We start from the raw sequence: 22,717 nt of genomic DNA, 5'->3' as shown, positions 1-22,717 counted from the left end.
TGGGTGGCACCTCCGTGCTGGGTGGAAAGGCCCAACCCGGCTGGTAACCCACACGGGGCCAGCCAGGCAAAGAGGAGTCCATGCCTGGGAGTTTCCCCCCCGCCCCGTGAATTTGCTTTCCTAAAACCCTCGGAACTGGCAGAGGGGAACCTGTGGTAGCGAACCTGGAGGGTGCGGAGGCCGACCCACAGCCCTTGGGAGAAGCCCAAGAGTTAATTGTGGCATTGCCTATCTTTCAAGTGCTTGTTTCGCAATCCAAGCCACGGCTTCTCCTGGCCACGTGCCTCATTGCATCGCCTGTAAAAACTCTGACGCCCAAGGTTGTTTTCCAAGCCCCACCGAGCTCGAGAAGGGAAGCTCTGGCTTTTTATAGACACCGGCTCTCGGTCCGGCCGTTCTATATTTGCCGCCGGGGATTGATTGCATGTGGGGCTGTGTGCGCCCTCGCCGCCAGCCGGTTTCAATGCCTGCCGGCCCCGAATAAAACCCAAGGTATGAAAGTGGCTTGCGGCGCAGCCAGGCCCGGAATAGATGGTGGCACCTCTCCCCTGGTGTTTGGAGAGTTGGACTCACCCGAAATAGCTCAGGGAGTCTGATTTCAGAGGCCGCCGTGGCTGCGCCCGTTTGTTTTCTCCGCAGTGTTTGTGTACAGTCGGTAACAGGCGGGCGCTGGGCGTGCTCCCAGCCGGCACCCCGGGCTGCGTGCTGCAAGGAGCCCACGGAAGACCCCGTACCTCTGCTGGCAGCTGGGCTGCAACAGGCAGGCTGTTCTGTAGCAGGGCCGGGTGTCTCTGCCCCCCCGCCCCCCCCCCGGGAGGAGCTGGAGTGTAGGGGCCACACAGGGCAACACCCAGAACCTGCGTCATGGGCATGTGGGTGATTCTGGGATGGGTGCTGGCCCCTGCTGCCGCAGCCCAGGCTAGCTCCTCCTGGCAGCTGTCGGGGAGGTGTCCAGGCGCTGGCGGAGGGGGCAGGGTAGGCAGCTGTGTGCTGGGGCCGTCAGGAAAAGCGGCTGGTGGGCTGGGGAAGGCAGCCAGCACCGGGAGGCTGGGGGTGGGGGGCGCGGCAGCTGGGCAGAGCTGTCGGGGTGCGTGCGACGGGAGGGGCATTCCGCGGCACGCGATCACCGGGCTCTGTGGGGGCCTCGGGGGAGCCGGATCCTTGCAGCGCACGGCGAGAAGGGAGCAGCGTTGGGCCGGCGCCGCTCTCGGCTGGGGGCGCGGGAGCTGTGTGCGGGGAGGCTTCTCACGCCCCAGGCACGTCCTTGCCCAGCAGGTTCTGAACGATGGCCGTGTGGATCCAGGCCCAGCAGCTGCAGGGAGAGGCCCTGCGCCAGATGCAGGCGCTCTATGGGCAGCACTTCCCCATCGAGGTGCGGCATTACCTGTCACAGTGGATCGAGAGCCAGCCATGGTAGGTGAGCCCGGCCCGGCGCCTTCCAGCCGGCCCCGGGGGCCGTGCGAGGAGAAATGGCCTGACGGGCGTGCGTCAATGGGGTTGGAAACAGGGCTGTGGGGATGGCCCCAGCTCCCCTCTGCGGAGGTCCTCCCACACGTAAACTAGCTGGGCAGCCACCTCCGGCCCGTCCCCAGGCAGGGCTGGCTTGGAGGGGATTGGGGGGCAGAGCTGGGAGGGGCGTGAGCTGCTGGGTAGCCTGTGGAGGTGACAGTATGGCTGAGCGGATATGCCCTAGTGAGCAGAGCTGGCAGTCTCGGGACTTCCCAGTCCAGCCTCCTCCCTGTCCCGTCCTCTGCGCTCCATGATTCACTTCCCCAGACCCGTCTGCAGCTGGAAGACGTCCTCGCTCAAGCAGCTCCCTCCTGGCCTGCCCCGCTTCCAGCTGGTCCGGGGGCGCAGGCGTAATGTGGGCGTGGCAGGGCTTTGCACCCACCCACTCACTCTGGGCTCCCCGGGGCAGGTCGGCTGGATTGGCCCAGTTTGCTGAGGGCCGCGCACCCGGGGTTGGGTCCCCACCCCTCAGCAGATGCTGACCCTGTGCCGAGCTAGGGGCAGGTCGGGCCCCAGCTGAGCTCTCCTCCCCCATCTGTCTGCGTGTCAGGGACTCCATCGACCTGGATAACCCCCAGGAGAACATGAAAGCCACCCAGCTGCTGGAGGGGCTGATCCAGGAGCTGCAGAAGAAGGCGGATCACCAAGTGGGCGAAGACGGCTTCTTGCTGAAGATCAAGCTGGGGCACTATGCTACACAGCTGCAGGTCAGTGCCCCCCGAGCAGCAGTTGTGGGGAGCGGCTGACCGGTATGGGCCACTGGGGGTGACCTCCATCCGCTCCCCCTGTGCCTGGGGGGGAGGCTGGCAGGATGGGCTTGGGCTGGGCACAGTGAGAGCCCCCGGCATGTCGCCTCGGCCCCTGGGTTCAGGGCTTTGCTCTCCCTCCTGCAGAACACGTACGACCGGTGCCCCATGGAGCTGGTGCGCTGCATCCGCCACATCCTGTACCACGAGCAGCGGCTGGTCCGGGAGGCTACGAACGTGAGTAGCCCGGCAGAGGCACGTTCTCCTTTCCCCATCTCTGGCAGCTTCCCCGGGGAACGGCCTTGTCTCAGCCCAGGGCACCGACTCTGCTGGGATCTCCTGGGGTCCCTCATCCCACCCCACGGCTGCGGCTTCCAGACACAGAACGATGGTCTCAAGCTGCGGTTGGGAAGGTCCCGGTTGAACATTAGGAAGAACTTTTTCAGGAGGAGGGTGGGGAAGCATTGGAACGGTCGACCCAGGGAAGTGGTGGAGTCTCCATCCCTGGAGGTGTTTAAGTCTCGCCTGGACAAAGCGCTGGCGGGGCTGATCTGGTGGGTTTGGTCCTGTCCAAGGCAGGGGGCTGGACTCGATGGCTTTTTTAGGTCTCTTCCAGCTCTATTGTTCTGCGATCCTATGCTGCCCCATAGCGTGAGCCTCAGCCTGGGGCCCCTCGCTACCCCGGCAGGCCGTCCTCTCCCCGCCCAGGCATGGGGGCCTGGTGCTGAGCTGGTGCCCTTCTGTCTAGAGCCCCGCCCCGGCCAGCAGCCTGGCAGATGCCCTGTCCCAGAAGCACCTGCAGATTAACCAGACCTTCGAGGAGCTGCGCCACGTCACCCAGGACACGGAGAGCGAGCTGAAGAAGCTGCAGCAGACGCAGGAGTATTTCTTCATCCAGTACCAGGAGAACCTGCGCATCCAAGGTGGGGGCTCCCACTGGGGCGTGGGGACTGATGGGGGAAGGGACCCGTGGAGCAGCGGCAGCTAGGCCCTGAGAGCCGGTCCTCAGGGAGACCCCTGCCCAGGCCAGGGTCCGTCACGGAGGGGACTGGCCCTGTCCCAGCAGCCGAGGGGGCGCCCGGCCTTGGCTGTGGGTTGGCTTTGGCCTGGGCCCCTTTCAGCTGGGCCTGGGCCCCTTTCAGCTCATCACCCCCCATCCGCTCCTTGATGCTCACCCCGCACCTCCTGTGCCCACCCCCCCGGTGCTTCCCCCACTGCCCACGCCCCCTGTTACCCGCTCTGCCTGGGGACGGGGAGCTCAGCCCCCCACCCAGCACAGGGGAGGCTGTACCTCAGCACTGGAGGGCACCCACCCTTTGCACCCTCAAGAGGAGGCAGCCGGTTACCCGAGCTCTGGCGAACAGACTCACAGCCCCCTGCCCCCCAGAGCAGGCCCAGCCCAGGGCTTCTGGGCATTACGCCGAGGCCCAGAGAGCCCCCAGGGAGGCAGGGCTGAAGCCTAACATGCTCAGCCTCCCCCCCAGCCCAGCTCTCCCAGATGTCCCAGCTGGGCCCCCAGGAGCGCATGTCCCGGGAGACGACGCTGCAGCAGAAGAAGGCCTCTCTGGAGGTCTGGATCCAACGGGAGGCCCAGACGCTACAGCAGTACCGAGTGGTGAGCGCCAGCCGCCGGGTGCCTGCCCCCCACCCCCGGCGCGCACCGCCGCCCACCCCCCCATCCCCCGCCCCCGGCACGCACCGCTGCTCACTCCCTAACCCCCGCCCCTCACAGGAGCTGGCAGAAAAGCACCAGAAGACGCTGCAGCTGCTCCGTAAGCAGCAGACCACCATCCTGGACGATGAGCTGATCCAGTGGAAGCGGCGCCAGCAGCTGGCAGGGAACGGTGGGCCTCCCGAGGGCACCCTGGATGTGCTGCAGTCCTGGTGCGTCAGCCCTGGCAGGGACGGGGCGCCCGGCCCCTGCGGGGGGTGGGGCTGGGTGCCAGGGAGCTGCCGGTTGGCTGAGAAGCCGCTAAAGGGTGCCACCAGCAGCAGGGAATCTGGGGGAGTTCTCGTTGCTGCCCTGGGTTGGGGGGGGCCCTGATGGGTAAGGCTGCCCCTACTCCGGGGGGCAGGGGGGTTGGTCCAGGGGTCCCCTGCCCCCATTGCCAGGGACAGGGGACTGGGATCGTGGGGCAGCTGAGCTCCCCACAGCACGGCACCATCTGGGAAGGCCTGGCTCATTCTTAACACCCAGCATGGGGGGGACCCTTTGGGCGTGCAGACAGGAGCCCTGTGGTCAGCAGACACAGGACACCCAGGCCTGGGACTCTGTGAGGTCCATGGGCCTTGCCAGGGCGCTGACCTGGCCGTGGCCCCGTCCCCCCAGGTGTGAGAAGCTGGCCGAGATCATCTGGCAGAACCGGCAGCAGATCCGTCGGGCCGAGCACCTGTGCCAGCAGCTGCCCATCCAGGGGCCTGTGGCAGAGATGCTGGCAGAGCTCAACAGCACCATCACCGACATCATCTCCGCCCTGGTGACCAGGTACCACCAGGGCCTAGCCAGGCCGGGCCGTCTGCCCACATGGCCGCGGGGGGGCCCGGGTCAGAGCTGGGCCAGGCCATCTGCCCACATGGCCGCGGGGGGGCCCGGGTCAGAGCTGGGCCGGGCCATCTGCCCACGTGGCCATGGGGTGAGCGGGGTCAGAGCTGGGCTGGACTGTCTGTCCACATGGCCATGGGGGGCAGGGTCAGCCCACATGGCCACAGGGAGGTGGGGTCAGAGCTGGGCTGGGCTATCTACCCACACGGCCATGGGGGCGGGGGCGGGGTCAGGGCTGGGCTGGGCTGGGCTGGGCCCTAGTGGTCTGTGGTCTGTCTGTGCCATCCAAGCTGGTAGGGGGGCAGTCAGAGCCATGTTGGGCAGGCTGCCCCACACAGGCTGGGGGGGTTAGAGCAGGGCAGGGCTGTCTGCCCCCCAGGGGTTGGGCTCCGAGGGGCTGTGGGCTGCCTGCCCCGAAGAGCTGGGGAGACTCAGGCTGAGCTGGGGGCGCAGGAGGGGCCAGGGTCCGGCTCAGCCTACGCCTCGCTCTGAGCCAGCCGAGCCATGAGGGGCCAAGGGCCAGTTGGGGGCTAGGGTGGGAGAAAGGGGCTTGTGCAGCACATGCTGTGGGTGGGAGGGACCCGGCCTGGGTCCTGGCATGGGAGCTATGGGTGCAGGTGCTCTGAGCTGGGGGGGGATGCGCCGACGTCTCGCCTGGCGGTCGTAGCTCCACCCACCGCCACAGGCCCCATGACGCTGCCTCCTCCCCCAGCACCTTCATCATCGAGAAGCAGCCACCCCAAGTGCTGAAGACACAGACCAAGTTCGCAGCCACGGTGCGGCTGCTGGTCGGGGGGAAGCTGAATGTGCACATGAACCCGCCCCAGGTGAAGGCCACCATCATCAGCGAGCAGCAAGCCAAGGCCCTGCTGAAGAATGAGAGCACCCGCAAGTAATTCTCCCGCTCGCTTCACCTGGGGCAGGGCTGGGTAGTGCCCCGGGGGGATGGGACGGAGGGCTGGGCAGCTCCGGCAGGGCCCTGCAGGCGGGTTCCTTGTTCTCTCTGCGGCTCACGGAGCCTGGATCCCATCAGTGCCCCACCAGCGCTGGCCCCTCTGTGCCCCAGGGCACGGCTGAGCAGAGAGGGGGTCAGCCCGGCGCTCCCTGCCTTCTCCCCCACTGCGCAAGTGCCACCGGCCCCTTTCCCGACACCTCCAGCGGGGTCCTGTCCACCCTGCCCGATGGCTGTTCCCCGTGTCTCCCCAGGGCCTGTGACGCTGCCTGCTCTGTGGCCAGCTGCAAGAAGGTTAATAGGGTTACTCTGGATGGTGCGGGCTGGTGCCCATCTGACCAGACGATAATAAGGTTCCAGCCCCAAAATCCGGCTCTGTGGCATTTGCAGAGGACCCTGGAGGGTAGGACAGGGCACTCGCACAGAGACAGATGTCCAGGGTTCCCTCCAATTTTTTCCATCCATGGGCAGAATAAATTTCGTTGTGCGCACTGCAGCTTGTGCAGGCGTGCACCACCAATAGACACGCTGCCAGCTGGGGACGCTCTGCTAATCAGCTGAGCAGCCCCTGCATCTCTCCTGGGCGGCCGCCCCAGCGCTCCGCTTACGGGGAACGCTGGCTGCAGATGTCAACGGGAAGACTTAATTCTTGAGTTAGAGGAACAGTGGCCAGAGTTACGAGGGCGGGACTGGTATTTTACTGGCATGTTTGGTGTTACAGACTGCCGAACTTTGTACTCACACCCTCCCTTCAGAAGCCGGGTGAGGGGAGACAACGGACCAGCCGAACCTCTGGCTCAGGTCCCTTGCTCGGTTCTGGACTAGGAGACAGCTGAAGACAGCTCAGCCCTGTAGCTCCTCCTGGCTTCTTCTCCTGAGGGGTGCAGCAAGGAGAAGATGCAGAGCGACCAGTGGGGGAAGCCAGCCAGAGCTGGACATGCCTCCCTGGCTGAAATCTGCCCATGAAAACTCCCAGGCCGAGAGACTTACAAACAAAGAACTAAGCAGAGAAGCGTAGACAGCAGAGCCCAAGCTCTGGGACTCTGAAGCTCGGAGGGTTCTGTGGCCAGGCGGCTCGTCTTCTAGAGCCCCCCGCCCCCACCACCACCTGCACCCCTCCTCTGTCCTAACCCTGATTCCTCCCCTGCTGAAGACTCGGGGCACTGACTCCCTAACGGGGCCGTTGGCACGGAGCCCCCGACATGTGCACACGAAGGACACGAGCTCACTGTCCCATTGGCTGCTTCTGTCCTCCCGCGTTTCGGGTCCTTCCTTGTGGCGAACCTGGGAGGTTCTGGGGTGCAAGCGCAGGAAAGCCACCTCCGCCGCTGGCTTTGGCTCAACTGGAGCTATTTATGTTGAAGGTCGCTGCCCTGTTTTGGTCTGAGGCTTTAATCCGGCGCTATCTCTGTGGGTGAAAGGTCCCAGACATAGGGCTGCTGCTTTGCCTCAGCTCAGTGCACAGGGTGCAGCCTGAGGCCCTTCGCCTCGCAGCCGGCCAGCTTTGCTGTCCGCCTGTCGGAGGACCTAGGCGAGCCAGCAGGCTGTCTGCATGTAGCCGGATTCCAGCCCCCAAGTGGGCTCCCCTGGCTCCATGGGTGCAGCCCCCTCCCTGGCCCCCTGACCTGCTTTTCCCATTGCAGCGAGAGTAGCGGGGAGATCCTGAACAACTGCTGCGTGATGGAGTACCACCAGGCCACGGGCACGCTGAGCGCCCACTTCAGGAACATGGTGAGAGCTGGCCCCCACCCACCTCAGCCAGCCCCCGTCCGTGCCCACCCCTCACCCTCTCCCCTGCCTCCCGCAGTCCCTGAAACGCATCAAGCGCTCGGACCGGCGCGGCGCCGAGTCGGTGACCGAGGAGAAGTTCACCATCCTCTTCGAGTCGCAGTTCAGCGTCGGTGGCAATGAGCTGGTCTTCCAGGTCAAGGTAAAGCTCATGGCAATGCCCTGGGCCCGGCCCGGCTCTGTGCCTTGCACTGGCGCCGCTGCCCTGGGCCCGGCCCGGCTCTGCGCCCCACGCTGGCGCCGCTGCCCTGGGCCCGGCCCGGCTCTGCGCCCCGCGCTGGCGCCGCTGCCCTGGGCCCGGCCCGGCTCTGCGCCCCACGCTGGCGCCAGTGCCCTGAGGGCCCGGCCCGGCTCTGCGCCCCACGCTGGCGCCAGTGCCCTGAGGGCCTGGCCCGGCTCTGCGCCCCGCGCTGGCGCCAGTGCCCTGAGGGCCCGGCCCGGCTCTGCGCCCTGTATTGGCGCCGCTGCCCTGGGCCCGGCCCGGCTCTGCGCCTTACCCCCGAGTCCAGGGCTGGCATCGGGCTGGGCAACACCGCTGTGTGCTTGGCAGGGCATCGCGCCCTCCCTGGCGCGGCGTCTCTGGGCTGAGGGAGGGAAGTGGGAATGGTGAAGCTCAGTCACTAGTGGGAGCGGCCCCGGGGGGGTTGAGGTTCATGGCGGGGAGGGGTTGGACCGGCTCTGGCAGACTCGGCCCAGCCCTGTGGCTCCCCCAGACGCTGTCCCTGCCTGTGGTGGTGATTGTGCACGGCAGCCAGGACAACAACGCCACGGCCACCGTGCTCTGGGACAACGCCTTCGCCGAGCCGGTGAGCAGCTGCGCCGGGCTGGGGAGCTCCCCACCCGTCTCATTTGGGGCCCCGCGTCTGCCCTGTCCTGGGCCCTCGGTCCGGGTCCCCCTTCAGCCAACTCCTGCTGCACCCCTCGATGTTCTCCCCCAATTCCTGGCCCCAGTCGGCCTCTGGGAGGGGGCATGGCTGGAGGGAGGGAGCTGGGCAGCAGGTGCAGAGGGGGGCCCTGGGCTGTGGTGGGGCATTCTGGGGGCTGGGTACTGGGGGAGGGGAACCGCTGGGAGAGGGGAGCTCTGGGGTCTCTGAGGGGGGGCGCAGGGGGAGGAGGAGGCGGGGGAGGGGAGCTCTGGGGTCTCCGAGGGAGGGGCGCAGGGGAAGGAGGAGGCGGGGGGGAGGGCAGCTCTGGGGTCTCCGAGGGAGGGGCGCAGGGGAAGGAGGAGGCGGGGGGGAGGGCAGCTCTGGGGTCTCCGAGGGAGGGGCGCAGGGATGCCGGTGGCTCCTGGGGCTGGGGCCTTCCCTGCCGGACCCCCTGCCCCGGCACAGGGGCACGGCCTGACCCCGGGCGCCCCGCCCCCTCCGGCAGGGCCGGGTGCCGTTCGCCGTGCCCGACAAGGTGCTGTGGCCCCAGCTGTGCGAGGCGCTCAACATGAAGTTCAAGGCGGAGGTGCAGAGCAGCCGGGGGCTGACCAAGGAGAACTTGCTCTTCCTGGCCCAGAAGCTCTTCAATAGCAGCAGCCCCCAGCTGGAGGAGTATAGCGGCATGTCCGTCTCCTGGTCCCAGTTCAACAGGGTGAGGCTCTGCCCGGTGGGGCCGGAGGATGGGAGCCGGGTGTAGGCGAGTGGCATGAGCTGGGGGCAGGGGGGAGAGGTGTCACAGCAGCCCGCCTCCCCTCGGGCTCCTGGCCATCCGGCTCTGCTGTTCAGCCGGGAACCCCTGGGACGCAGGCCGGCGGTCGCATCTCGCTGCGGGACTGCACGTGGCTTCTGGGAAGGAGCAAGCAGCAGCGGGACCCCAGGGGAAGGGACCCTGGGACCGCCCAGCCCACCTGCTGCCAGGCGCTGGTCCCAGCGCACAGTGACACCGGGGCTGGGCCAAAGGCCCCGGCTGGGTGGTGGCGATCTGGTAGGGGCCCACCTTGCTGCCTCCTCCCTCGGACTAGCACCGGAGAGATGCCGGCGTGCCTGCCCTAGCCCGCAGCAGCTCCCAGGAGCAGAGCCGCCTTCCAGAGACACCCAGCGCGGCAGGGCAGGGACCCCGGTACCCAGGGCCTGCCCCACGGCCAGCCTGGGGAGATGCTGCATGTGCCTTAGGGGCCAGAGCCCCGGTGCCAAGCCCGTTCTGGGGATGCGGGGAGAGGAGAGTCAGTTGCAGGGTGGGCTGGACTCAGACGCCCGGGGTCTTTATTCCCTGCCCAGGAAAACTTGCCCGGGCGGAATTACACCTTCTGGCAGTGGTTCGACGGGGTCATGGAGGTGCTGAAGAAGCATCTGAAGCCGCACTGGAATGATGGGTGAGAAGCAGCTCCCAGGACAGGCCGGCGTGGCACAGCCCTGCCCTTCCTCCCGCCCACCGGCCCCTCACCCCTGCTCTGTGTTTAGGGCCATCCTGGGCTTCGTCAACAAGCAGCAAGCGCATGACCTGCTGATCAACAAGCCGGACGGGACCTTCCTGCTGCGCTTCAGTGACTCCGAGATCGGGGGGATCACCATTGCCTGGAAGTTCGACTCACGTAAGTGTGGGCCCGGGATGGGGCGGCGCCAGGGCCCTGCCTGGGGCTGCTCGGGGGCTCGGCTGTGAGCCAGAGGCTGCGCTGGGCTGACTTGTGAGACAAGGAGGCTGAGACAGCCGAGCCTCCTTCCCGGGCAGGGCCAGGCCGTGCTGCTGTGAGCCTGTCCTGGCCGACCCTTTGCCATCCTCGGCTGTGTGCTCCATTAATATACCAGCACTGCTGGCTGGGGGTCACAGCCCCCCGGCTGCCAGGATGCCTTGACTTTAGCTCCAAACACACGACCCTCTTTGCGTTAGGCTGTCACACCGGTCCCTCTCCGTGTGTGAAATCCAGGGCAGTCTGCAGATGGTCCAGGCTGACCCCTTCAGCGTTTTATATTTAAAGAGACCTGCGTGAGAATGCAACCAGAGCAGGGGCCGGTTCGGTCTCACTCCCTGCAGAGCATCCTGGCTTTGCTTCCCCTCTGCTCTTGGCTCAGCTGGGCCTGGCAGAGGCGCGCTCCTCTTACTGTTTTCAATCTGTACTTTCACTTTCTGGCTGGCTGGCTGGTTCAGATGACGTATTTCAAGGGGGCGGGGGATTGGGCAAGCGAGCTGACAGAAAAGCCTGTTTCCTCCGCTTGCCGTTGGAAACAAAGATGCCGGTGAAATGCGTCAAAGGCGTTTGCCCTGAGTGCAGCCCTGGGCTGGGATGGAAACGCAACCAAAACGTTACTTGAGTAAAAGTGCAGCTGCTTTGGGCAGTGGGGAGTATACATAAGTACAAGTTACCAGTGGGGGAGCTTTTGGAAAGCTACTTGAGCAAAAACACACACCTGTGCATCACGTCCGGCTTGTACTCAAGTATCCAGAAGTGAAACCAACTGCACTTTTACTCAAGTAACTTCTTGGATACTTCCCCCCCGTGGCCCTGGCGCACACTGGTGGGGATCTGATGGGACTTGAATAGCAAAGCTGGTGATGTTGGGGGGTGGGGGGGTTCTTAAAGCCCCATCTCCCCACATCAGGCAGTTCCAGGAGAATCTCACCTTTCCAGCCCTGAGGGGTGCACAGAGGGAACCCTCAGAGCACAAAGCCAGCAAGTACAAAGAACGAGCCCAGCGTTGACGCGTCCTGGGGATTTTATGATTATGAAGCCAGCGTTGCGATGCCTGGAGGCCAGGGGCCTGGAGGCCGGCTGTGCCGCCCGGGGGCCCGACTCAGGCAGCATTGCCCTGAGGCACAGAGGAGACCTGCGGCTCCGGAGCCTGCGTTTCACTGGTGTGTCTCTGCCATTGCGTTTCCAGCTGAGAGGATGTTTTGGAACCTAATGCCCTTCACCACCCGAGACTTCTCCATCCGCTCGCTGGCCGACCGCCTGGGCGACCTCAATTACCTCATCTACGTCTTCCCTGATCGGCCGAAGGATGAGGTCTTCTCCAAGTACTACACGCCGGTTCTCTGTGAGTCTGCGCCACGCTCGCTGGGCGCTGGGCTCCCTTGTGCTCCCTGCACCCAGCCCGCTGCCAGCTCGTACCTCCGAAGTCCTGGCCCCTTTGCAGCCGTCAGTTCCTCTCGGCGGCATCTGGCCTCACAGCCCAGGGCCCAAACCCGACGGGCAATCGTGCTAGTCGGATCCCTTATCCCAAGTGCGATGGGGTTCAGGGGTCCCCAAGCTCTGCACCCCATCTGTCTGCAGGCAGGAGGGACTCTCGCTGAGCAGGTAGAGCAGGAAGTTTTTTAGGCGACAGAGGCCCAGCTCAGTACAGAGGTGTCCGTACAGCTGGCAGAGACAGTCATTCCAACCCATCCTGGGGAGGGGAACCTGAGGGGTGCCCTATCTGCGGTGTAGCCCCCCTCAGCCAGGCTAGATGCCTTCCCCTCTCTCCCCCCAGCTTCCAGCTGCTGTCTCCCATTCAAACCCTAGCTGGGCTCCTCCCTGCTCTTCGTTCAGGTCAGAGGCATCACCTGCCAGCTTAGGTTAGAGCCCCGGGGGGTCATCCTTAGCCCCTGGGAGCTGCTCTGCCTGTCACACACACTTCCAGCCTGACTCTCACCCCCCCACCCAACCCCCCACCCCCCGGCTCCATCACACCAAGAGGCTGCTACCCAGGCAATGCCGTCGGTTCAATCCCGGGAGCGTCGCCCGGGCCTTACGGCTGTCTTCTCTTCTCCCCATCTGTAGCAAAAGCTGTGGATGGCTACGTGAAGCCACAGATCAAACAAGTGGTGCCAGAGTAAGTCCATCCGGGTGTGTGTTGGTGTCGGTCTGCGCGCCAGCCTCAGCTCAGCTCTCCTGAGCCAGCGCCCCGGGTCCGCGCGACCCTTCCGCAGCCTGGTGCCCAGCTGGGGGCCGGATCCGTGTGCTGCAGATAGGGGTGGGGGAGATGCTTTCCTCTCGCTGACACAGGGCAGAGCCCATGGCCGGGGAGGAGGGCTGCAGGAGAACCTGGGCCGGGCACCAGGTGGGTGCTGCCCTGGGCGGGTTTAACCCCCCGACACCTCCCCAAACCCCACTGGCCATAGCATATACGCTGGGCTCTGGTCGTGGCTGTGACCTGCCCGCCTGGCACAGCCCGTGGGCACGGCTTCGTTCACCAGGAGAGCCGAGCGCAGCCTCCATCCGGAGACCCATGCGAAACCCCTTCTCCCCACCCCACCCCACCCCTCCCGCACCTGCGTGGGGCCACGAGCTGCCGCCGCAGCCAGAGAGGTGCCAGCAGGCTGGCACCGGGCAGTAGCCAGCCCTGCTGTGAAGCACCTTCCCCGCAGCCACTGACGCCCCGGCTCCTTGTCCGTCGCAGGTTTGCCAGCGCCTCGGGAGACCCTGCCGCCGGGTCAGCCACCTACATGGATCAGGCGCCGTCGCCTGCCGTGTGCTCCCAGCCGCATTACAACGTCTACACGCAGAAGTAGGTGCTGCGCCTTCCTGGCCTGGGGCCAGGGGCTCCCTGTGCCAGGTGGGGGCGTTGGGCTGGAGCAGGCTGGCCCCGCTGCTGTGGGCTGCCTCCCCCAGGCTCTGCCTGTCTCTGTCTCTCAGCCCCGACTCCGTGCTGGACCCCGACGGGGATTTCGACCTGGACGATTCGATGGACGTGGCGCGGCACGTGGAAGAGCTCCTCCGGCGGCCCATGGACGCTCAGTGGATCCAGCACAGCCAGTCGTGACCCCGTCCCGTGGGACGGTCCCGGCCTGGCCGCTGCCTCCCTCCGAGGCGCCCCGGGGAGCGCGCCCCGTGGAGAGCAGCCCTGTGTTCGTGTCTCTGTGCGTGGGCCTGTGTGTGCACGGGGGGGGAGCTCGGCCGGGGGCTTTGCTCGGTGCTCGCGGCACTGCCTGGGGCTGTGCTTGGCTCTTTGGTGTTACCCGTGTCCTCAAGGCAGCGGGCTTGTCGTATGGTTTCTCCGGCCGTTCCTTTCGGGCGCCTGCCTTCCGCTTCCAGCTTCTGCAGCGCTGTGCCGCCTGCCGCCAGAGCCCTGTCTGTGCCCTCACCTCCCGCTGCCGCCCCCCTCGGGGGGGTGGGCCTGGGCGTTCGTTTGTGGTAATTGTCCCCTCTAGGACTTTGGTGTTGAAATGCTTTTTTCCTGTTCCCAGCTGCCCCGGCCCGGCAAGGGGGCATGTGCGCTGGGTCCCCTTTGTGTGCACAGAGACGGGGGTCCCACTCCCTGGGGGCACAGACCCTTCTCAGCCCAGGCAGCAGCATCTGCACCTGGGGAGCAGCTTTCCAGGGAACCGGGGCCTTTGCTCCTGATTCCTGCCTGGCCCGTGTCCACCCAGCCGGTGGGACACTGCCCTGCCCCGGAGGTTTAATAACCTGAGAGGAAGGAGGGGGTTCCAGACAGATGCCACTGCTGTGTGCAGGACGAGTGGGGCTCGGGGCTATGGGTCAGGGCCAGGCGTGAGTCAGGCTGGGGCGAGAGGCTGCTGGCCCCGCCTCGGGGCCCCCCACTCCCCTTCGACGTTATTTTTCTACGGCTGAGTAAATAAAGCACAGACTATTTTTTTAACACAAAGCTCTGGCAGTTGCGTGTCTCTGTAGGAGGGTCGGCGGGGGGCCGAGCTGCCCGCTAATGTACCAGGGAAGGACCGGACGGATCTCGGAGCTTGGCTGGTGCGGGAGCCTGGGGCTGAGTGGACGTCCCGGGGTAGCTTCCTTGGGGCGAACGCTGCAGTTGCCGTGGTCCGTGGGGGCAGCCGCGGGGAGGACGTTCCTGCCCCTGCTTTGTAAAGGACTTGCAGCAGCCCCCCGATGGAGGTGAGGAACCTGGCGCCAGGCTTGCAGGAGCGCCACAACCCCCTCGTTCTCCACTGAGTGGCCTCAGCGGCACAGGTGGAGCTGTGTCTGAGCCAGCACTCCACGAGCCCGGCAGGAGAGGTGCTGTGCTCATCCCCTGGCGGTGAGACCTCTGCTGCTCCGGGCTCAGCAGAGGTGGTTCTCCCTGGGCTGTGACAGTGTGAGCCACTGGTGGGGGGGGCAGCACTGATACCATTTCCACGACCGCTATTTGAACCTGGACAAGCTGTTCCCGTGCAAAGCGTGCGCCCTCCCGTGCGTTGCGCGAGTTGCTGAAGTCCTGGGCTGAGGCAGGGGAGCTCTGAACCGATTTCAGCGTTGCAGGCAGTGGGGGCAGCTGGCGGGTGAGTGTGCGCTTAGCTTAGCACTGCTGCGAGTCCTGCGCGTGTGACCCGTCATGTGAGTAACCCTCCTCCCCCACCACCCTGCTTTGCCAGGCTGCAGGCCCCTGGCTTCCGGAGCTGTGCTGGCCCAGCTTAGCCATGCCCAGCAAGCTGGCTCCTGCGGATGCGTCCCTGCAACCCAACCACGTCAGCCCCTGCCGGTCTGCAAGGGGGCAGCGGGAGTTCTCGCCCTTTGGGATTCCAAGCAAATTTCCGGAGAAGCAGGAAAATCTTGGGTGCCAGGTGGGACGCCCCCCAGGTTGTCCTTCCTGTCTGTCGTGGAAGGGGGCAGGGGAGAATCTCTTAAAATCCTGCCATGGCAAAACATTTTGATCGTTTTTCTCTACAAAACAAAACCCAAACCAGTAGCAAACCTTGTATGGGGAAGCGGAATGATTCCAGTGGCCCGTTCTCAGCGTTGGAGTCCAATCCCCACGAGCATCTGGCACTAATAAACTATAGTTGACTCTCTCGGGGGCTGCACAAGTGCCTGCTTCTGCTTTTCTGATACAGGCCCCGTATGCCCTGTGCCCTCTGGCGTCTGGTCCTGTGTGTCCCCCAGGGACGAGACCTGCTGGTGTGCTGGGACTCCAGACATGGTTCCTAATGAACCGGGGGGACTCCCTGCCGGGAGAGCAGGCTGCAGGAAGACACAGCAGATTCAAACGGGGCAGTATGGAAGTCAGCCGTACTGTTCCCAGGGGCAGGAAGGAACTCAGGGGGTTTCTTACACGTACCCCTGAACTAGCTGGGCCTGGCTTCAGTGGGGGCCGGGAGCTGAGGGATGGGAGCCCAGTGTGGCACCAGGCCTTTGTGTTAGCTGTGCAGGAGAGGGGGACTGGGGATCTGTTCAGCTCCATAGCCTACTGCCCATCGGTGTGGTGTCTGGGCCGCCCTGCCCTTCACATCGACAGCAACAGCCACGTCCTCAGGGGCCTCTCAGGCCCTGCTGGGTCTCTGGTTCTATGCTGGAGGGGGGGCGGCCGGAAGGAGAAGGGCGGAGAGGCCAGATCTCAGGGGAAGAGTTGGAAGCATCCCTCTGCCTTGGTCTCGCCCGGCTCCCAAGGGTGCTGCCCACAGCCTTGGCCTCCAGGCTGCTCTTAGCACTGCTGGTGCCCCTTACTCCTGACCCGCAGCTCTGCCAGAGCCCCTCGCTCCTGACCCACAGCTCAGCCAGAGCCCCTTGCTTCCAACCTCCAGTCTGCTGGTGCCCCTCACTCCTGCCCCCCAGACCTGCCCCCCATATATGCTGGTGCCCCTCACTCTTGACCCCTACCCCTGCCCCCCACATACACTGGTGCCCCCTCACTGTCAGCCCACAGCCCTGCACCCCTCATATATGCCGGTGCCCCTCACTCCCGACCCTTATCCCTGCCCCCATATACGCTGGTGCCCCTCACTCTTGACCCCCAGCCCTGCCCCCTAGATATATGCTGGTGCCCCTCACTCTCGACCCCCAGCCCCTGCTACCCCAGTGGGCCCCGGGGCTGTTAATGGGCGTCTGGCCCTTTAAGAGGCGCGGCCGCTCCCGGCCCTTTAATTGCCCGTCACGGCGGCGGGAGGCGGTGCCGGGGCGGGGGACGCACGGAGGGGCGGTAGGAGTCGCGGCGCCGGCGGGGGAGGGGCGCTGGGGGGCCCCGTGGGGGTGGGGCCTTTGGGGTAAAGGTGCCATGGGGGTATGGGGGGCCCTGGGGGGGCCCGTGAGATATGGGGGGCCCAGGGGCGGCGGGGGGGCACTGAGCTATGGGGGCGGTGGGGTGGGGCTTTGGGGGGCCCGGGTGGGGGAAGTGGGGTGGGGCTTGAAGGGGCACTGAGCTATAGGGGCGGTGGGGAGCTTGGGGGCCATTAAGATATTGGGGTCCCCAGGGGCGGTGGGGTGGGGCTGTGCGGGGGGGCGCTGGGGACACAGCAGGGCCCGGGGGGGGTGGCTGTCTCAGCACCAACCCCCCCACTCCCCGCTCTCTCCCCCCCCAGCGCTGCCGCGATGCTGCTCGCCGTGGGGCTGGCCGTGGGGCTGGCCCTGCTGCTCTGGGCCCGGCGCCGCTGCCCAAGGGGGGCAGGATCCTGGGGGCTCGTTCTCCGGCATTGGCTGGCGCGGCGGTGGCTGGCCCGGGCCGCAGGCTGGCAGCGCCGGCGCCTGGAGCAGGCGTGCAAGGACGGGCCACGGAGCCAGGAGCTCCTCCTGCTGGAGGGAGCTGGGACCCCGGCCCCAGGTACCCGGGGCAAGGCGTGGGGCAGCCGGCCAGGGCGGGGTGGGGGGTGCCCCATGGGCGGGCAGGCGGGCGATGCAGACGGGCTGCGAACCGGGGTGCCCGCGCCTGGGCCGATGCGCCTGCTCGTTTTTCCCGCCCAAGGGGCGGAATAAGTTTTGTTCCGCGCCCCCAGGCACGTGCGGCGGTGCACCACCCCTGGACGCACAGGCTGCCGGCTGTGGGCGCTCTGCTCCTCACCCGGGCGGCGCCCGAGTCTTTCCTCTCAGCCTGACCCCAGCTCGTTCTCCCCACAGACGCCGCCACGTTCCGGGAGCGTCACCCCCTGACCCGGCACAGCGCTGATGGCACCGAGCCCCCTCCCAGCCCCAGGCCGCCGCTGGGGCTCTGGGCCCTGCTCCGGAGCTGCTGCGCTGCCAGCTCCCCCCTGCAGGTAGAGGGGCAGACCCTGCAGACAGCCCTCCCCCCATAACGTAGGCGGGGTGTGGAGGGGAACGTGGCTGGGCGCTGCCTCTGCTCTCACAGGGCCTGTTGCACCAGCCTGTGACAAAGCTGGGGGCATTGGTAGCCTGCGGGGTGTCAGGCTGCTACCCAAGGAGGAGCCGGGGGCGGGGGGGGGTGTTGCAGTCTGGTACCCAGGGGACACAGGCTGGACCCAGGGAAGGATGGGGAGCTGTCCTAGGCCGGGGCCCAGAGGAGAATGGGGGTGTCACAGATGGTACCCCAGGGTGGGGGCATTGTCGGCTGATAGCCAGTGGGGCGCAGGGGGTGTCGGAGGCCGGGACCCCGGGGGGCAGGGTGTGTCGGAGGCCAGGGCCCTGGTAGGTGATACACCGGCTGGGGTCTGACTGCCGTGGCTCTGTCTTCCCCTCTCTCTCCCCCTGCCCAGGGGTCCGTGCTGTATCTGGACGTCCTCGCCAGAGCCTACCCGGAGGCCCTGAGCCCGCGGGGCACTGCCCGTTTCTCCTGGGCCAGGGGCTGCTCCCTGCCTGCTGCCGCCTGGCCGCTGCCCAGCCTGTACTGCGCCCCGGAGGCGGTGGGTGCGGCGCCCTCGCGGGCCGCGGCCCTGTACGTGCAGCTGCTGTTGGCCCTGCAGGAGCGGGCGCTGCGGGTGCTGGAGGCCGGGCTGCTCTCAGAGCTGTACGACGCCCTGGCCACCCTGCGTGCCAGCTGGGAGGGCCTGGCCCAGGATCTGGCCTCAGGGGGGCTGAGTCCCCATCTGGAGCTGCCCCAAGGCCTGCGGCACCAGCTGGAGGGGCTGCTGGCTCCGGACGCAGCTCGGGCGGCCGAGCTGAGGGCCGAGTGCGCCCGGGGCTGGGACGTCATCGCCCGGCGCCTGTGGCCGCGGCTCCAGGTGGTGGTGGTGGCGGAGCCTGGCAGCGAGCAGCTCTACTGGGAGGCGTTGCAGGAGTCGGCCTGCCAGGGCCTCCCCTTGTACAGCCCCTTCTACAGTGCTGCAGGAGGTAAAGGGGCATCGCCGAGCCGGCGGGAGGTGACCCTCCCTGTGCCCCACGTGGCAGGGCGGGGGGGATGCGGTGACCCCCCAGACCCTGTGCAGCAGTCGGGGAGGGTGGGGGAACGTGGTGGCCCCCATGCCCCACATAGCAGCAGGGGGCACTGTGCTGCCCTTTGCCGGAGGAGTGAGTGCAGCTAGGCCCCACGGGCTGACAGCTTGGGGGGCGCTGGCAGTAGGTACCTGGGGGCGCAGCTCAGGCCCTTGGCCCTGTGGGGGTGTTTCCAGCCCCTCCCAGGCAGCAGCAGCAGCTCTCTGCGGGACGAGGGGGCTGTCGGGGGGCTGTGCACTCTCCTGCTTGCTGACCCAGTGTCCCCCACCCCCAGTGCTGCTCGGGCTGAACCTGTGGCCAGAGCAGCCTGAGCCCCACTACCTGCTGTGCCCAGGCTGGGCTTTCTGTGAGTTCCTGCCAGTGGAGCCCCCAGGTGCTGAGGGGCCCCCGGACACTGTGCCCCTGGCGGATGTGCGTGAGGGCCAGGAATACGAGCTGGTGCTGACTGCCCAGGCTGGACTGTCCAGGTGACCCCCCTTCCCCCCACCTGCCCCCGGCGTCCCCCCCCCGCCATACGCACCAGGCTGTTTGGCCCCTGCTGTGCCAGGAGGGGCCGGTGGCAGGGACGCAGTAGTGATCTTCTCTCCCCCTTTGTCCGACAGGTGCCGCGTCGGGGAGGTGCTGACGGTAGCTGGATTCCACTACCGCTGCCCTTTGGTGGGGCCTGTGCGCAGGTGGGGAGAATCGTGTGTTGTGTTCCCTCCTTCCCCCACCACCCAGCTCCCCACCCGCTCGGCTGCTGCCTGGGCAGCGCTGGGAGCTAACCCCATGGGGCGGTTCGGGGGAGGGCTGAAGCGGGGGGTGGGCTGGGGGCTCCCCTCCCCGGCACACGAGGCTGTTATCCCCCAGCCCTGGGCAGTGAATCATGGCAGAGATGCGGGCACCCTGATTCCCATGCCCGGCCCCTGCCCTTGGCTCCCCAGGCTGAGCCAGACGCTGAGCGTGCGTGGGGAAGGCGTCCCTGAGGACCGCTTCTACCGGAGCCTGCGCCGTGCCGTGGCCATGTGGCCGGGAGCCCGGCTGGTGGATTACGTCTGTGCCGAGAGCAGCCTGATGGGTAAGTGCTTCTTGGGACTCAGCCCCTTGCTGGCCAAGGGCCCTGTAGGTGTCCCAGGGCTCTTGGCTGGAGACAGCCTGACCCTTGGCTCTGCTTCTCTGGCTGCTGCTTCCTTGAGCGCTCTGGGTTTGTCTGGCCCTGCGTGGGCCCGGCCCGTGCCCCCAGGACCGGCTGGCTGTGGCTGCAGGGATTGGTGCTGGAGAAGGAGGGGGCTGAGCATCCGGGGCTGTGGCTGGCAGTAGCCGGGTGTTGTGGAGCAGCCGGGTTGCCAGGTGAACCTGGTGGATCCCTGCTGACCTAGTGCTTTGCTGAGGCAGCCGGGGGAAGCGTGTGTGTTGCGGTGTGGGGGAACCCACACTGGGGCAGGCCCTGAGCAGCCTGACGGCACCACCTGGGGACGTCTCTGCACCTGTCGGGAGGGAGGTGCTGCTGCAAACCACCCAGCTGGCCCTGGATGTCCAGGTCCTGCCCCTTGCCCCGGAGATCTCTCCACCCCCTGCATGGAGGAGGCTGGCCTGAGCCCCCAGCCCCAGGGATGTGCTCTCTCCAGCCAGGTGGGGTGATGTGGGTCTGTGCTGCCCCCCACCAGGTGCCTCTTCCGGGGCCTGCGCTCCCCATTACCAGGTGTTCGTGGAGCTGCAGGGTGTGCGTGACCTGTCGGAGGCCCAGCGCTATAAGGTGAGCAGCTGGGCAAGGCAGTGGCTCAGCAGGGCTGGGCGTCTCCCGGCCCCTGTTTGCTCCAACCCTGGGTGCCTGAAGCTGGAGGAAAGTTTGCAGGGTGGAACCCTTTCCCCCCCGGCCTGCAGGAGGGAGCGATCCTGCGTGCTTGGCTTCAGCCCCGAATAGGTGCTCCCGCCTGGCTTGGGGTCTCCCCCCAAGGGAATTCTGGGCGGCCACGGCCGGGTTTGGCCACCAGGTGGCAGCACTCACCAGTCAGGTGCCCAGGTTTGCACGGGCGTGCGCCTCCCTTCACCCATGCGAACAGGTGGGAGGGGGTGTTCGCACCAGTGAAGGGAGGCGCACGGCAGGGCCTGGGGCAGAGAGCGGCACCCCCACCCCTCACGGCACAGGGAGGCCCTCTGCACAGCCGAACGCATCACCGCCAGGTCTGGGCGCAGAGCAGGATCGCAGTGGGGCCAGGGGGGTGAGTTCCACAGAGGGTGCAGGACAGCCCGCCGATGCCGCCGAAAGGAGACCGTGTGGAGGGGGGCAGAGCGTCTTCCCCCGCACGGCAAACAGCGCTGGCGTCAGGTTTTCCTGCCAGGCCGGGTGTCTGGCACCTTCTCCGGTGACGGCAGCACTGGGTGCTGCAGGGAGAGGGGGCCGGCTTTGCCAGGGCCAGGCCGGAGACACGTGGGGGTGGAAGGGCTGAAGCAAACCGGAACTCAGCCGGCTCATGGCTCAGGGAGCCGTGGCCCTGGCAGGCGGCACACCCTCATGCAGGCGCCCCCTCGTCCTCTCCCTGCAGCTGGACCAGTGCCTCCAGGAGGATTTTCCTGTCTACAAATCCTTCCGCCTCAAGGGCAGCATCGGGCCGCTGCGGCTGCACCTGGTGGCAGCCGGGGCCTTCAGGGAGCTGCGGGACGCTGTGGGCACCCGGGGCCCCATGGCCAGAGTCCTGAGGGATCACCGACCACTGCACTTCATCCAGAGCAGAGTCCTGTCGTGAGGCCGTGGGCCCTACTCTGCCCAGGCTCTGGCTCAGTGCTTGTGCCGCTGCTCATCGGGTGGCAGGGGGAGTTCCTGGTGTTAGGGAGCCAGGTGGGGGCTGTGGCGTGGGAGGTCGGCGGCCCCTGGGCTAGGCTGGGGGGACGGCTCCATGTCTGGCAGCAGCTGCACCTAGAGCTCTGCTGGGAGGTGGGATGGAGGCCACCCTTCAGGGTGCTACTGTGGCAGGGTGTCTCCTATTGAGAGGTGGGGGAAGTACCCCAAAAGTTACCTGAGTAAAAATACCACTGCTGGGGGGTGTACTTAAGTACAGGTCACCAGTGCCCGCTTCCGGGAAACTACTTGAGTAAAAGTACTTGTGTGCCTGCACATGGCTACTCAAGTAACCAGACATGAACGCGCTGCACTTTTACTCAAGTGACTTTTTGGGTTTTTTCCAATTCTGCCCTTATGTGGCCTCTGGGCTGCAGAGCTCACTCCAGGACCTGTGAGCCCCATCCTGAGGGGCATGGGCAGAGAGGAGAGGTTGCCTGAGACAGACTCTGCCCCGTGGGCACTGCCGGGGCAGCAGCGTTCAGGGCCCAACCTGCCAGCCATGCTCATGCTCCTGCTCCAGGTGTGGCCCTGCCAGGGGTAGGTTGCCCACCAGGTGGCGCTGAGGGTTGAGGCTCTCCGGTTGGCTGCTGGGCACCTGGGGGGAGTCCCTGCCGGCTGCCCTGTGCCCCCAGGGGTGAGGGAGGTTGCCCAGGGCTGGGCTTTGCAGGCAGCTGATTGCTGAAAGGCAGCACCTGCTGGTGGCCCTGGTCTGCCCCTACACCCTAGTCTGGGCTCCCCACTGCACAGCTGGGATGTTGCGACTCCGGGGACCTGGGGCAGTCAGGAAGCGAACCCCAGCTAAGCCTCCGAGGCTCCTGCCTTGCTTCCTCTGGCAGCTGAGCCTGGCAGCCTCTGGGCGGTGGCTGGCTGGAGAGGGAGCTGCACCCAGTCTCCCTGGGGTTTTTTTCCAGTGATCCTCCCCAGACATTCTGCTTCGGCCTTTGCCCCCTGGGGTGCGGCCACCTCTGGGCTGGAAGGTGGCGGCTGTAGAAGAGGGGGATGTTTCAGCCGGAGATGTGGGGTAATCCTTTCTTGTCTGGTACCCACACGCCCCTGACAGGTCCTGGGTTTCACAGGCCTGGGAATCCCATCACTCCACTCAGTGGAGCTGAGCTGTGCCAGCTGCGAACTGCAGGGCCGGTGTGGGTGCCCAGTAGGTCCCAACCTAGCCCTCAGTTGCTGCTCCCAGCTCCAGTGTCCTGCATTGTCCAAGGAGCCGGGGCTGGGGAGGGTGAACAAGTCCTGCCCCTGAGCGGCCGCCTGCCCTTTGCAAGGCAGGGGCTAGAGAGGCCACATTCGCTGGCAGCCTGTAAGCTGCACTGCACCACGCACCTGCTGGTTTGTGAAACCAGAGAGGGGGAGCTGCTTTTAATGTTCCAAAAAGCAAAATAAAGATGGATTATCTCTGACCGTA

General features: G+C 66.4%; 2 protein-coding genes across 6 annotated transcripts in view; both read left to right on the top strand.

Moving 5' to 3' along the window:
• Positions 1 to 15,178, top strand: part of LOC142002897 (signal transducer and activator of transcription 5B) — a 44,701-nt gene extending 29,523 nt beyond the window's left edge. For 2 of the 5 annotated variants that reach the window (XM_074979390.1, XM_074979393.1), the window contains exons 2-19: positions 1,276 to 1,413; positions 2,060 to 2,216; positions 2,403 to 2,492; positions 3,004 to 3,178; positions 3,740 to 3,870; positions 3,988 to 4,139; positions 4,585 to 4,740; positions 5,510 to 5,689; positions 7,393 to 7,480; positions 7,557 to 7,679; positions 8,251 to 8,343; positions 8,909 to 9,115; positions 9,742 to 9,836; positions 9,925 to 10,055; positions 11,341 to 11,496; positions 12,219 to 12,270; positions 12,838 to 12,945; positions 13,074 to 15,178. In XM_074979390.1, the coding sequence (XP_074835491.1) occupies positions 1,286 to 1,413; positions 2,060 to 2,216; positions 2,403 to 2,492; positions 3,004 to 3,178; positions 3,740 to 3,870; positions 3,988 to 4,139; positions 4,585 to 4,740; positions 5,510 to 5,689; positions 7,393 to 7,480; positions 7,557 to 7,679; positions 8,251 to 8,343; positions 8,909 to 9,115; positions 9,742 to 9,836; positions 9,925 to 10,055; positions 11,341 to 11,496; positions 12,219 to 12,270; positions 12,838 to 12,945; positions 13,074 to 13,200 (2,349 nt within the window). In that variant the 5' untranslated portion in view covers positions 1,276 to 1,285 and the 3' untranslated portion in view covers positions 13,201 to 15,178. Of the gene's footprint in view, positions 1 to 618; positions 761 to 901; positions 976 to 1,272; positions 1,414 to 2,059; positions 2,217 to 2,402; positions 2,493 to 3,003; positions 3,179 to 3,739; positions 3,871 to 3,987; positions 4,140 to 4,584; positions 4,741 to 5,509; positions 5,690 to 7,392; positions 7,481 to 7,556; positions 7,680 to 8,250; positions 8,344 to 8,908; positions 9,116 to 9,741; positions 9,837 to 9,924; positions 10,056 to 11,340; positions 11,497 to 12,218; positions 12,271 to 12,837; positions 12,946 to 13,073 lie in introns of those variants that run through there. The other 3 variants (XM_074979391.1, XM_074979395.1, XM_074979392.1) reach the window with 3 other exon arrangements.
• Positions 15,179 to 16,267: 1,089 nt separating this feature from the next.
• Positions 16,268 to 22,717, top strand: GHDC (GH3 domain containing). Its single transcript, XM_074978897.1, has 9 exons — positions 16,268 to 16,302; positions 16,682 to 16,920; positions 17,214 to 17,350; positions 17,807 to 18,380; positions 18,757 to 18,949; positions 19,085 to 19,156; positions 19,406 to 19,539; positions 20,129 to 20,217; positions 21,008 to 22,717. Exons 2-9 carry the CDS (start codon positions 16,692 to 16,694, stop codon positions 21,206 to 21,208), a joined length of 1,629 nt encoding a protein of 542 aa, XP_074834998.1. The 5' UTR covers positions 16,268 to 16,302; positions 16,682 to 16,691; the 3' UTR covers positions 21,209 to 22,717.

The sequence above is a fragment of the Carettochelys insculpta genome, chromosome 28 (genome assembly GCF_033958435.1).
Source record: "Carettochelys insculpta isolate YL-2023 chromosome 28, ASM3395843v1, whole genome shotgun sequence".
Classification (NCBI taxonomy): Eukaryota; Metazoa; Chordata; order Testudines; family Carettochelyidae; genus Carettochelys; species Carettochelys insculpta.
Note: the sequence above shows the minus strand (reverse complement) of the source record. Positions and strands in the feature narration are given on the sequence as shown.